Source organism: Peromyscus eremicus, chromosome 2 (assembly GCF_949786415.1).
Source record: "Peromyscus eremicus chromosome 2, PerEre_H2_v1, whole genome shotgun sequence".
NCBI lineage: Eukaryota > Metazoa > Chordata > Mammalia > Rodentia > Cricetidae > Peromyscus > Peromyscus eremicus.
Window position 1 is genome coordinate 63,904,730 of NC_081417.1, and position 14,890 is coordinate 63,919,619.

A 14,890-nucleotide genomic window follows, 5' to 3' on the forward strand; every position below is an offset into this window, starting at 1 on the left:
GATATTGTCAGAGTTCATATTATTTAAATTACAACATATATTAATTAGCTTCTACAGACTTAGAAAAGTCTGTGATGTCTTGAGGTATGATAAGTGGAACATTTTAACACTGGAAATCAGTCATCAGTCTTATGTAAATAGCACAGTTCCTACTAAACACAAGCAGGAAATGAGCCCACTTTGATTTTAGTATCTTTTCCAAGAACATAAAGTGGTTTACACGAGGCCTTCTTAGGTGTGGGATGACTTTCATTTTGGAAGGATAGTTCTCGAAAGCTCGTGTTGGGACTGTGGTGAATTCTGGGAAGGGTTTGCACTGCAGAGTGATGGAGCGAGCCGAGCAGGCCCTGTGTACTGCAGAGACATGCATAGAGAGCAGTCATTGTCTACTTGGTGCCATGGTCTCTTCTGAGCAGTGGTTGTAGTAAAACCAGCTAATAAAGGGCTTATATCCTGAACACAGGTTTATATTGCTGTGACCGAGCTGAAGACCATGCTTGCCAAAACGCCTGCAAGAGAATTCTCATGTCTAAGAAAACAGAAATGGAGATTGTTGATGGTCTCATTGAGGGTTGTAAGACCCAGCCATTGCCTCAAGACCCTCTTTGGCAGTGTTTTCTCGAAAGCTCGCAGTCAGTTCACCCTGGGGTCACGGTGCATCCTCCTCCCTCGACTGGCCTTGACGGGGCGAAATTGCATTGTTGCTCTAAAGCAAACACTTCAACATGTAGGTTAGTATCTCATATCCCTTTATTAAAGTCAAGAGAAAACAGGATTTGAATTGGTGATTTTTAGCAAATGTGTTATTGTTGTGTTGTCTGGGCTTAGCATTTGGGAGATATAAAATCTGACCTGGGGACTCTAGAGGGCTTAGCAGGTACAAAGCCATAGGTTCAATCTCAGTACAACAGATAAATAGAAGATATAAAATCTTTAATTCTTTTTTAAAGTTAAAAAATTTATTTATTTTATGTGTCAATGTTTTATCTGCACATCTGTACATGGGTGCATGAGTGGTGCCCTCAGAGCCAGAGAGGGCACCAGATCCCCTGCAGCTGAAGTTACAGACAATTGCAAGTTGCCCTGCAGGCCTGGGAACTGAACCGGGTACCCTGCAGGAACAGTACACCTCTTCACCACTAAGCCATTCACCAGCCCCAAACCTTTCGTTAGCATTATTTTATTCAGCAAATATTTACTGAAGACTGTTTAAATCAATACAGTATTTTAGGGCCAGCTAGATCACTTAGCAGGTAAAGACACCTGGCACCACACCTGATTAATTAATTAAATGATCTGAATTTTATTCTCAGGATCCATATGTGGAAGGAAAAAAACAGACTCAAGTTGTTACACATCTTAATCTCACTGCTACCCATGCGTGAATGGACATGCACACACACAAATAAATGTAATTTAAAATTTTTTATATGTGTGTGCGTTTTCCTCGAATGTATGCATGTGTACCGCATATGTGCCTGGTGCCCACAGAGGTCAGAAGAGGTCATAGGATCCCATGGAACTAGAGTTCAGCCCCTTAAATTTTTTTGATAAAACAAGTCCTGTTTTAAACATTGAGTGCTAAAAGCATTGTATTTGGGGGTATGAAAGATTAGCCATTGAAAGGGCAATAAGTATTTAAGATGATGCAATATTAGTAAGCTTACAGTGTGTTGGGCCTGGAGAGATGGCTCAGTGGTTAAGAGTACTTACTTGCTGTTCTCAGCACCCACATTGGGTGCCTCATATCTGCTTGTAACTCTAGCTACGGGGAATCCAGTGCCCTCTTCTGGCCTCTGTATGCACTCTACTCACGTGTGCAGACACATACTTATACATGTAAGTAATTATTTAGAAGAATGTGTTCTGAGCTGGTATCTAAGAGATAGTCTATTCAATCACAGAATCTTAGGATGGGGAGTGTAACTCAGGTGGTAGAGCGCTTCCCTCGCATGCACAAAGCTCTCAGATACAGCACAAATTAGTCCTAGTGACACGTGTCTATAATTTAGGGTCTGCTGTGGTTCACGTGGAGGACAAAGGCCAACTTGAGGGGCAGTTCTCTCCTTCTGCCGTGTGGGTCCCAGGGACTGGCAGGCTTGGCAGTAATCCTTTCACCTACTGAGCCATCTTAACCCAGGAATAGGGGGTTATGGTTTGCTGAACACTTTCATTTCATCAGACTTGATCTTTCTGAAACCTTATGGGATAATTGGGGAAATTTGTATAATTTCTGTTTTAAATGTTAGAAACTAACTCTGAAATGTTAGATATTCATAATATTCATGGCAAATATAGGAAGTTAAAGGGTGGAGAAAGTACTGGTTTCCTCCTCCCCCTCCTCCTCCTCCTCCTCCTCCTCCTCCTCCTCCTCCTCCTCCTCAAAATGTGCAAACTCCCTCATGAGCCAGGGTCTGGTCTGTTTAATGATACTGCATCGGCAATGCCTTGAACAAGCACGCACATAAAACAGCACTCATGAACACGGGGAGAGTGGGCAAACAGACTGCAGAGGAAAGAGCCCTTCTTTGGGGCTGGTTGAGATGGCTCAGTGGTTAAGAGCACTGACTACTCTTCCAGAGGACCCAGGTTCAATCCCCAGGACCCATGTGGCAGCTCACAACTGTCTATAATCCCAGTTTCAGCAGATCTGATGTGCTTTTCTGGCCTCCATTGGTACCAAGCACACACATGGTGCACAAACACACGCAGACAAACATTTATACACATTGGAAAAAACCCACACTGGGTGGTAGTGGCACATGCCTTTAATCCCAGCACTCGGGAGGCAGAGTCAGGTGGATCTCTGTGAGTTCGAGGCCAGCCTGGTCTACAGAGTGAGATCCAGGACAGGCACCAAAACTACACAGAGAAACCCTGTCTTGAAAAAACAAAAAAACAAAAAAACAAAAAAACAAAAAAAAAAAAAAAGAAAAGAAAAGAAAAAAAGAAAAGAACCCACAAAAATCTTCATGGGGTATTTATGAGAGTCAAATAACTGTGAGGACAGTGGGAAATAATTACAATTTTGTGTATTTCAGTGATACCCAATTTTTGTAATGAACACGTATTACTTTTATAAAAATTAAACTAATGAATCCAATGTATAAAACCACTTTGGAAATGACCTACCAGTATTGCTTTATCTGTAGAAACAAATTAAGTTGCTTTGCAGTCATCAAATCCTGAAAATCAGAATGTCTCGTATCAACTGCAATAGCATGTAGAGATTTTGAGGATCTTAAGGAATGTAAGTGGTTTAAACAAACTTTAATCTGTGTCTCCACCCCCACATCTCCTGGTTCTAGGGAGTGAAGTAGGATCTTGAGTACCCTGGGCACTCAGTGTTACATCCCTAACCATTAAAATATTTATTTAAAATGCTCCTATGGTTAGCATAACTAGGGGAGATTATACCATGTGCTTTACTTTAAGTAAATATTGAAAAAAAAAAGCAAGATAAGAAAGACATGAGAGAAAATAATTGTACTGGAACTAGGGATATACAAAACACCTTAAAGGACTATAAATTGTAGTATTTAGCTTTCTATCAGTCATGGCAGGGGGGGTTGGATTTTTAATTTTTTGAAAATTATTTATTTATTGAAATGTATTTATTACTGGGGTGGGTGGGGTGGACACACATGCCACAGAGTATTGTGGAGGTCAGAGGACAACTTCGTAGTTCATTCTCTCCTTCCACCTTTCTGTGGGTTTGGGGGTCAAACTCAGGTCACCAGGCTTGTGTGGTGAGCTCCTTCTCCACTAAGCCATCTCTAAGTCCGTTCTGTCCCATTGATGATTTTTTCCTAATGTACACACTGTATTGTATTTTTTTATTTGTATGGCTGTTTCACCTGCATGTATGTGTGTGAATCACATGCAGCCTGATGCCCTCAGAGGCCAGAGGAGTGTGTTAGGTCCCCTGGAATTAGAGCTACAGACAGTTATGAGCTGCCACGTGGGTGCTAGGAATCAATCTGGGTCCTCTGGAGGAGCTCTTAATTGATGAGCCACTGCTCCAGCCACCCATGGATGATTTTCAAAAGGTCATTTTTCATGGAGATTACCTTTTCTGGCTCCAAATTCCAAGAGCTAGTTAATTGTACTTTTTTCTTTATGTTCCTAAAGAGAGTTAATAGAGTTGGAATTTTGCACAGATCAGGCTTCTCTAATGTTCTGCATTTATTCTTTTTTTCAGGGAACTGTGCATGAAACTTTATAGCATGAGCTGGGGAAATACTCAGAGTTGGCAAGAGTTTGACCGTGTCTGTGAATATAATCCGGTGGAGGTGTCCATGTTGACATGTCTAGCTGACGTCCGGGAACCTTGCCAGTTGGGCTGTAGAAACCTTACTTACTGTACGAACTTTAACAACAGGTAGGAAAAAATATTATGTATGAAGATGGAAATACAATATCATGAACTTACTTGTCTTAAGTAAATACCACTTTCTGATGTGCCCTTCTGGGGTAAATAAAGCTGTATTTCCTTATTATTTCATCTTGAAATGCTCTGTCCCTTCTCCATGGACCCTAGAAAGGAAGTATGATTTGCAGAGTCTCTTCTAACCTAGAGATGCCTCAAACCTCTGGAATTCAGAGAGTGTCGGGTGCCTTCAGTCCTTCTCCCGTCTGACTGGTGGAAACAGTTGACCACAGAACAGATCACTGGGCTATGTGGATATGTTCCAGGCTTAGATCTTGGCCCCCTTTCCCCTTACTGTCCTTGATACCACAGGATACTCTGATATGAATTGTTTTGTAAAGAAATATCTTTAAATTAAGCAAGTGACTCACTGAGCAGAGGCTGATGGTCTACAGAGTGAGTTCCAGGACAGACAGAGCTGCATAGTGAGACTCTGTCTCAAAAAACAGCAACAAAAAAGGATGATGATTCTAGTTAATAAGTATATCACTCACATATGTGAAATTGCTAAGAGAATAGATTTGATGTGTTTACCACAAAAACAAGACAAAGTATTTATGCTAATATGTATTAGTTAGTTTGATTTAGCAACTCCACAATATATACACATTTCAAAACATCATAATGCATGCCATAGAGTTAGCAGTTAAAAGTGCTTTTAAAAAAGAATGTATATGAAAAGGTTAGTCCTGCTAAGTATGAATTAAAACTTCTGTGAATGCCTCCTGAGACCTACTAGAATGGCTAGATTAAAGACTGGCAAACGTGTGAAGTGTGTGGGATTCTCACTCTTTCATGCTAGGTAAGTAATTTGGATTAAATCTGTGATCTGTCAACTCTATTCTGAAGCATTTATTCACCCAAAAGACATGAAAGCATATGCCCAAGAAAGTCTCTGTGTGACAGCGTTATTTGTAATCTCCTATACTGGGAGATGACCCCAAAACATTCATCAGGAGAATGAAAAAAATAATAGTAACATACTGTGGTGTTCCAAACAGTGGAGTAGTATACAGAAGGAAGGCAAACTCCTTTTTTTGGTTTTGGTTTTGGTTTTGGTTTTTGAAACAGGATTTCTCTGTGAAGCTTTGGAGCTTGTCCTGGAACTCACTTTGTAGACCAGGCTGGCCTCAAACTCACAGAGATCCTCCTGCCTCTGCCTCCCGAGTGCTGGGATTAAAGGCATGTGCCACCACACCTGCCTGGCAGGAAGGCAGACTCCTAAAACACTCAAATATGAATGGGCTTACATTCAGCTAAGGAAGCCCAATGCTCTCTGTGCTTCCAGACACATGAAGTCTAAGAATAAGCAAAAGTAGTGTGTGGGGATAAGGACCAGAAAAACAGAGGCACCAGGGAACTTCAGCATGATGGAAATGTCCTGTATTGTACATGGTTCTTGTTTTGGTTTGGGGGGGGGGGCTGTTTGTTTTTGAGACAGTCTCACTATGTAGCCCTGGCTGTCCTGGAACTCACTTTGTAGATCAGGCTGGCCTCAAACAGAGCCTGAGCGCTGGCATTAGAGGTGTATGCCAGCCAACCACACCCAACTTGTGTAGGGTTTTGTTTTTTGTTTTGTTTTGTTTTGGTTTGTTTTGGTTTGGTTTGGTTTTGGTTTTTCGAGACAAGGTTTCTCTGTGTAGCTTTGCGCCTTTCCTGGAACTCACTTGGTAGCCCAGGCTGGCCTCGAACTCACAGAGATCCACCTGCCTCTGCCTTCCGAGTACTGGGATTAAAGGCGTGCGCCACCACCGCCCGGCTTGTGTAGGGTTTTTAATCACATAACTGGACACAGTCTTCAAACATTGCTGAACTAAATTCCCAATTTATACATTATAATGCGTAGGATTAAACTCAAGCAAATTTTTGTTGCTTTTTTATTTGTTTGAGACAAAGTCTCATATAGCCCAGGCGGGCCTCAAACTAGCTATATAGCTAAGTCTGGCCTTGAACTCCTCATCCTCTTGCCTCTACCTCCCAAGTACAGGAATTACAGGGATGCACCATCATGCCTGGCTTTAAAATAGTGTTTTATATAAATTTCAGTAATTAATTTTTTCTCATTAGTACTACCAGACACTAAAGAAAAAAACCATAACCTAGCAGAAAAAATCTTTACTACATATGTCTGACATGTCTATAATGCATGAAGAACCCTTACAACTCCTCAATAATCAAAGTTTCAACTTTTTTTTTTTTTTTTTAGATTTCTTTTATGTGTATGAGTGGCCTACCTGTATGAGTACCACATACATGCACTGCCCTCAGAGGCCTGGATCTGAAGTTACAGATGGTTTTGAGCCACCACATGGGTGCTGGGAACTGAACCCGGGTTCTCTGGAAGAGCAGCTAGTTTTCACATCATTGAGCCATCTCTTCAGCCCTCAACTTTTTTTTTTTAACATAATTTCTTTATTGATTCTTTGGGAATTTCACATCATGCACCCTAATTCCACTCATTTCCTAATCTCCCCAATCTGCCCTTCACCCCTCTCAAAAAAAATTAAAACCAAACCCAAACAAACAAGCAAGCAAAAATACCCATTCTGCTCCTCGGTCTTTCCTGCCTCTCCACCACCTCTCCATTTGTCTTAGTGGCGTTGGGAGCTACTGTGTGTCATGGAGTATATCCTTTAGTCCTATCTGCTTTACTAGCAAATGTTCATGGCAATGAGTTACTGGTCTGGTTCAAGGCCTCTGGTGTCTGGTACACCATCATCACTGGACCCTCTCTGAAACTCCCCTTGGATATCCCTTGGCCACCCCAAGTCATGGAGATCCTGTGGGTACCGTTCCTGGGGACCAGTCCCTTCACATGCTCCAGTAGGTCATAGACAAGGTAGATGTTAGGGTACAGCCCTCAACTTTTTTAAAGGGGCAGAAAAAAGCATTTCACAAAAAGTAACATTTATTAATAGAGCATATCTAACAATAAAAAGGAATAAAATACTTGTATATACAACAACATGGGGGTAAATCTCAAAAAGATTATGTTTTGATGACTATTCCAGGCCCCCAAAATAGAGTATGAGTTCACTTATATGAAATTCTAGAACAGGCTAAAGTAGTTTGTGATGGTCTATGTATGAGGAGTGTAGACCATGGGGTGATTCGACAGGGCACTCAGGGACTGTTTGGTGTGATGGAAATGTTCCATTATAGATTTACATGTGTTTCTGTGAGCTATACACTTGGCAAGTCACATCAGATTTACAATCTGTACATTTCGGTTTTTTATTATACCTCAGTTTTAAAGACACTCATTTATTTTGTGAAATAAAATGAGATGGTCTGGGAATGTTAGTCCTCTCCAAAGCACCTTTAAGTTTTAAACTGCTTCATAAGAACCTGTGTTAAATTAAAATAGGCAGTCAGTGTCTTGATGCTAATTTCCATGTTGAATTTCAAATGCTTGAAGCCCAAAGCCTGTGGTGGGTTTACTCACTCTCTCTCTAAGAAAATCAATGTTTCCTGATGTGTGAATTTACCAAGATTTTACTTATTGCTTCTGTCTAGGAAATAATTTGTCTCAGTTCCTTCTGGATGTTTTTTCCAGGCCAACAGAACTTTTCAGGAGCTGTACTGCTCAGTCTGACCAGGGAGCCATGAATGACATGAAGCTGTGGGAGAAAGGAAGCATAAAGATGCCCTTCATCAGCATCCCTGTTCTCGATATTAAAAAGTGCCAGCCAGAAATGTGGAAAGCAATTGCGTGTTCCCTGCAGATTAAACCTTGCCATAGTAAATCCCGAGGAAGCATTATCTGCAAGTAAGTCATTCTGGTCCTAGTGGCTTGGTGTGAGCTCAGGCCCTCCCTGAGCTCCAGCAGAACCTCTCTAGAACTTTCTCCCCTTGCCTGTGCCCCTCCCCCAGGGCAATGCTTTCCCATTTTCTCCTCTCTTGAAGTATGCTCCCTGTCTTCTTGCCTGAGGCCTGCCCTTCTTGGCTCTTGTCAAACACCAGACATTCCTGTGGAGTCTCCCACACTCCTTTGGTTGACACTAACTTATCCATAGTGCAAATTCCCATAGAGCTTTTTGTGTACTTTATTACGGATTCTAGTTTAAGAAACAGTTTCTAAATACCTTCAGGCACAGTTACGTTTTATACTTTACATTTTTATTACATATATTTATTTGGTGTGTGTTCATCTGTATATCTGTCACAGAGCATACGGACATCAGAGGACAACTTGGGGGGAGGGAAGATAATGTTCAGTGGATCCCAGGGATTGAATTCAGGTCATCAGCCTTCACAGCAGGCACCTTTATCCAACAAGCCGTCTTGCTGGCCCCGTTTTTATGCCTTTAAAAGCACTTTGACATTTAGAGAGAATGAGGGAGAACATGAATGAGTACACCTCGGTGAGAATGTGGTCACTTCCAGGGTTCAAGGTCAAGTTGTTCTTCAGGCCTGGTGGGCAGTGCCTCTGCCCCGGCTCTCTGGCTCTTCTGTGGTCTAACTGTGTTCTTGTCTCAGGAGTTGACTTCCTGTGCCGCTGTCCGTTTCCTCTTTGCTCCCTCTCCTTTGCAGCTCCTGTTCTGTTTTTATTGTTATCCTACACAGTAGACATCTTGTAAATGCGTGATGAGTGAGAGGGCTGGTCAGTAGTCATTAGCTTGTTCCTGGGAAACAGCTTGGACCGTTTTCCTTAGGAAACCTAAGACAAGTCGAGATGACCACTGCCTGCTGGGGAAACCAGAGCACCAGCTCCACAGAGAGCTCGGCTGCTCTTCAAAAGCGTTTCTAAGACTGAATCAATCCTGAGCCTTAAACCCCGAGCCCTAAACCCCGAGCCCTAAACCCTTCGTGTGTGACTCGGCACTGCCCAGGTCAGATTCACAGGGTCCAGATCAGTTTTATTTTTTTCTTACTTGGTTTAGTTTTGATTTTGGAGTCTTACTGTGTCACTCTGTAGTCCAGGCTGGCCTTGAACTCACGGCATTTCCCAGCCTCAGCCTCCTGAGCTCTGGGATCACAGACATGATCTGTCATGCCTGGCTTCTGATCAGTTTTTCCAGTATGACCCCAACATGACCTCTGAGTAAGGGAGAGAATGAGATATAACTCTGGGATGACGAGCCAAAGGCTTCAGGTGGAAGGATGTACTCTTAGAAAACCTTCAACCAAGGAACCAAACCTTTACTCAAGAGTAAAGAAAAAATGTTAAAGGTTTTTTATTTTATGGGTATGAATGTTTTGCCTACATATATGTATATGCACCACGTGCGTGTCTGGTGCTCACAGAACTGGATACCTCTGGATACATACCCCAGAAGACATTGGATCCCCTACAACTGGGTTTACAGATGGTTTTGAATCACCAGGAACTGAACCCATGTCCTCTGCAAAAAGCAACAAGAGGAAACTTAAAGTTGTGAACTATCTGGTTGCTAAACGCCGAACACCTTAGTGGCGATAACTAAAAAGATAGTAAATGAGAAAGCGAGGAAAGGAAGCCGCTGACGCAGGACCCTAAGAGTCGGGTGGTCTTTTAGGCGGACTAGCCTAGCTTGGTTTCCTCTTGAAGGTGGTGAAAGCTACACCATGCTTGAACAGTAACTGTAAATTCTGAACAAGGCCTTTGACCTCAGATTACAGGAAGTTAGGCTTTGAACTTACTGTGCAGCTGGAAGTTCAGCAGCCTCACTCCAGCCCAGCTGGGCGAGCTTGGCAGGTGGTGGGAACTTCTCCAGCGAAGGAAGCTTCAGAAACGCAGTGTGAGCAGACAGCTGGAGGCGGTGCCGTGAACCCACCATGAGCATGCATTTTTCTTTTAAGATCAGATTGTGTAGAGATACTCAAGAAATGTGGAGACCAGAACAAATTCCCTGAAGACCACACGGCTGAAAGTATTTGTGAGTTTCTGTCCCCTGCAGATGACCTGGAGAACTGTATACCTCTGGATACATACCTCAGTAAGTAGTGTGTGAGTTTGCTCTGAGAGTTCAAGTGCTTCTCTCCTGGTCTCTGCCCTTGCTCTGCCTTGGATGAGAACCTGTTGTTTGGTGATGCCATCCCCATTAGTTATTTTTCCTGTTGCTATGACAAAAATACCCATCACAAGCATTTTAAGGGAAGAGGGTATATTTGGCTCACAGTTCAAGGATACAGGGGCAGCATGGCAGCCAGAGTATGAGGCAGGAGCATCTGACGCTGGAAAGCAGAGAGGTGGGTGCTCAGCTCACTTCTTCAGCCCAGAGCTCCAGCTAATGGCTCATGCTGTCCAACAGGGCAGGTCTAACCTTACCCAGGCATCCGGAGTTTGTCTCCTAAGGCATTAGATCCCACCAAGTTGGCATTGTCATCTTAATATTTGTAAGCAGAAGGTGTAGTTTATCTTTCGAAGGAAGTATGAATTATTACCAGTCAGGAATTCTAAGGATCAAAGAGGAAGACAACATTCTCAGAAATCATTGTTATTTCTCATGATGTGACAAGAAAATGGAATTTCCCCTAGGAAGCTGTCAGTCTTTGTCATCAAGACCCAAACTGAGCCTGGCTTGGACTTACTCACAATAGAGAAGAAAGAGCTATTCCTTGAGTTCGTAAAGGGAAGTGGAACTTACTTCATACCTTAGCTTCTTCATGGCAGATACTGTGTCAGGATCTTGGTACCTCTGAGGGATTCCGGAGGAGCTCCTGGACAGCAATGGGACCTATGTAGGGAGGCCGTGCACTTAGGTATTAGGATAAATTAGCATTTGGGCTGCCACCAGGGGGCAGCAGTGCCAGGAGCTGGCTTGCCAGCAGAGAAGCCTGCTTGCTTACTTTCCCCTTATGATTTAGCCAACCGCCAATCACAGAACAGATGGAAGCACAGGAAAGCCCAGAAGCAAGTGGTCCAGGATGTTTGTGGTGGCACCAACACCAGGAATCAGGCTGTTAGCCCAGCTGTTCTCCACTCCACTCAGATCTACTTCACCTACTTTACCGTCTCACCGTGGCGGTTGGCCCTTTATCCAGCTTACTCTAGTTGGTAAATGGGAAGGAAGAGGAGGAGCAACTCCTCCTTAACCTTGGGGGGGGACACCTATAGTTGTATGGAAATCTAGGATAGGCGATCTTTTTAGCTTCAGGCCCGTGACCGCCCTAAATAAAATTAAGGGTCTATTAACAAAAGAGAAGAGAGGTGGTGAGTTTTTAGCTGGCAGTATCTGTTAGGTTTTCTCAAGATAAAGAGACCAGTGTTGAAAAAAGAGCATGCTAGTTGGGAACCTCTGTGGCCCTGGGAAGAGTGCCTCTTGGGGGGGTGGGGATTTAGCTCAGTGGTAGAGCTCTTGCCTAGCAAGCACAAGGCCCTGGGTTCAGTCCTCAGCTCTGGAAAAAAAAAAAAAATGAGTGCCCCTTGGGTTCCCAGCAGACCTGTACAGAGTGGTGGGGCCGGGCAGGACGTGCAGCTAGCTGTCTCTACTGAGTCTCAGTCTGAGTGGGGCTGAGAACCCAGGAAGCGAACTGATGTGTTCATACTCCGAGCTGTGTATAGCAGTCAGGTCTGTGAGGAAGAAAAGGACTGGGCAGGAGGGACACTGAAGGGTGCTCTAGTTTGAATAGCAGTGCTCTTAAATATCTCAAGTGCTTGAAGTGCTATTCCTCCTTGACAGGACTTTGGAAGGTGAATAGAATTGTGTTCTGGGGTTCTTGTTGCTGTAACAGATTGCCATTTATTGTTCTTTAAAGTGCAGAAGTATCCGTCTTACACATAAATATGTATTTGATCACCACACCCCAAATATGTCTCATCTCTGAACTGCTTACTACTTATATGAATTTATCTTATCTCTTCCAGATATTAACCCCTTGTTAGCTTGTCTGTTTTGTCCATTACTGTACCTAGTACCTAGGATCTTCCAAGTGTATTATAGGTATCCTGCTACTAAATGAATGATTGGGTGTGTTGTGATAAACTGACAAATGATGAGGAAAGCCAGTGTTTAGTTAGGGCTTGTCAGAATCAGGCCTTGCTCTATGTCTGTGAGCTCCCCGTTTATTCCAGCCATGATGAAGCCAGATAACTTGGAGACTTGGTATTCTTTTAGATTGGTGACACTGGTCTGTTTTTGGGTATTTCAGGGCCAAGCGCTTTAGGTAACATCGTAGAAGAAGTGACTCATCCCTGTAACCCAAATCCTTGCCCAGCCAATGAGCTCTGTGAAGTGAACCGAAAAGTGTGTCTGTCTGGAGAGCCCTGCCTTCCGTATGCTTGTGTTCAAGGTAAGGGTAGGGCTGGGAGTGTGAGGTGGACAGGGACATGCTGCTGCTGTTTCCTTGTTGGAGCTGTCACTAGACCCAGGCAACAGGGGCCTTCTCTGTGCTTTATTGTCCTGTGATGTTGAGCCTTTCCCACGAAAATTTTTTTTATTCAAAATTTTCGCCAGGCGGTGGTGGCGCATGCCTTTAATCCCAGCACTTGGGAAGCAGAGCCAGGTGGATCTTTGTGAGTTCGAGGCCAGCCTGGTCTACAGAGTGAGATCCAGGAAAGGCACAAAGCTACACAGAGAAACTCTGTCTCGAAAAACCAAAAAAAAAAAGAAAGAAAAAGAATTTTCATTTTGTGTCATTTCAGTTATAAACTAATGCTGTCAATACAAGTTACAGGGTTCTTGACTACAGAAGAAAAGAGAAACCTGAGCCAACTTTTTGTCCCTTCTCTTCCATGCTGTAATGTTTGAAAAACAGACTATCAATTGTCCATGGTTTTCTTTGCTTCTCTGTAGCGCATGGAGGAATGTTGTGCTCACCATGACATTAATCATCTCTCTAAGGTTAATGTGGGCTGTGGATGTAGCTCTGCAGGAGAGTGTTTGCCTAATGTAGAAAGCCTTGGACTCATTCCCCAGCACCACAAAAACAAAACAGCCTAGGTGTGGAGGTGCATTCCTATAATCCCAGTGCTTAGGAGGTAGACGCTAAAGTTCCAGGAGTTCAAGGCTAACCCCAGCTACAGAGGCCAATCTGAGTAATGTGAGACCCTATAAAAATAAGAAGATTAATGTTATGTTGAAATGCATACAAATAGCTGGGTGTGGTGGTGCACCCTTTAATCCCAGCACTCGGGAGGCAGAAGCAGGTGGATCTGTTAGTTCGAGGCCAGCCTGGGCTACAGAGCGAGTTCCAAGACAGCTAGGACTACATAGTAAGACCTTGTCTCAAAAAACAAAAAACAACAACAAAAAAACTGAACAAACAAAACCATAAGAAATGCATACAAATAATTATTTTGTTTCATATTACATATTAGTGGACCACTTGAGGCCCTTGTATGCTACAGGGATGTGCTTGACCACTCATTGAGTCACGTATTTAGCCCCTGAAAAATGCAGTTCATCTGTTTCTGTGTTGAATATGTTTATCATGTCAGAATCAACATTTAGAAAATCTTACAAGTAAAAAGAGCAAAAAATGAACTAAGTGTGGTGTCTAAAGGACGTTTGCTTGAATAACATGAGTGTGTGCCAGTTACCATTCAGACTAGTTGGAATGAGTCTAGCTGAAAGGATGTGGTGGGCTGTTTGATACCTGTTTTATGTCCATTGACACTGTATTATAGTTTAGCCAGGATTTGCTTTACCAAGAAAATGGAATACAGTGACAATGGTAATTTCTCTATTACACATTATGTAACATGCAACAGTTCCAAATTGCTTTGCTAAACTTAGAAAGCCCCCCTCCCTTTTTTTTGTCTTGTTTTGTTTTGTTTGTTGAGACAGGATTTCTTTGTGTAGCTTTGGAGCCTTTCCTGGAACTCACTCTGTAGACCAGGCTGGCCTCAAACTCACAGAGATCCACCTGGCTCTGCCTCCCAAGTGCTGGGATTAAAGGTGTGCACCACTGCTCAGCCAGAAAGCCCATTTTATGATAAATTAAAAATGTATTACCTAGAATATGGGTTTCCCTTAAGCCCATCCAGATACTCAATTTTTCTTTGAATTTATAGTTGTATGCTTATGTTCCATCACTAAAAATTGTCCTGGTCAAAATTACTCTAAAAATAGTCAGTTTAAATACTTCATTTATTAAAACATTTTGTCGTTTTTCAAATATGTTTAACCCAAATAAATAAAAAGCTCTGTTTTCCTTGTTTGCTTATTTGGTTTTTTTATGTTTTGTTTTTGTTTTTGTTTTTGAGACAGGGTTTCTCTGTGTAGTTGGTGCCTGTCCTAGCTCTCAATCTGTAGCCCAGGCTGGCCTTGAACTCACTGAGATCCGCCTGGCTCTGCCTCCCGAGTGTTGAGATTAAAGGCGTGCACCACCACCACCGCCTGGCTTGTTTGCTTGTTTTTTTTTTTTTGTTTTTTTTTTTTTAATAAGGTCTCACTATATAGTAGCCCAAGCCATCCTCCTGTCTCAGCTTTCTAAGTTCTGGGATTACAGGTGTGTACTACTATGCTTGGCCAAAGCTCTGTAGCTTCATAATATATTTTGTACTAAACTGTAGCTAACTTTGGGGTACAAGTCCTT

General features: G+C 42.7%; 1 protein-coding gene across 1 annotated transcript in view; it reads left to right on the plus strand.

The window, feature by feature from the left end:
* Positions 1-14,890, plus strand: part of Reck (reversion inducing cysteine rich protein with kazal motifs) — a 75,030-nt gene that overhangs the window by 43,252 nt on the left and 16,888 nt on the right. The window contains exons 9-13 of the mRNA XM_059254236.1: positions 464-731; positions 4,202-4,381; positions 7,986-8,198; positions 10,211-10,347; positions 12,503-12,643. Of these exons, the coding sequence (XP_059110219.1) occupies positions 464-731; positions 4,202-4,381; positions 7,986-8,198; positions 10,211-10,347; positions 12,503-12,643 (939 nt within the window). The remainder of the gene's footprint in view (positions 1-463; positions 732-4,201; positions 4,382-7,985; positions 8,199-10,210; positions 10,348-12,502; positions 12,644-14,890) is intronic.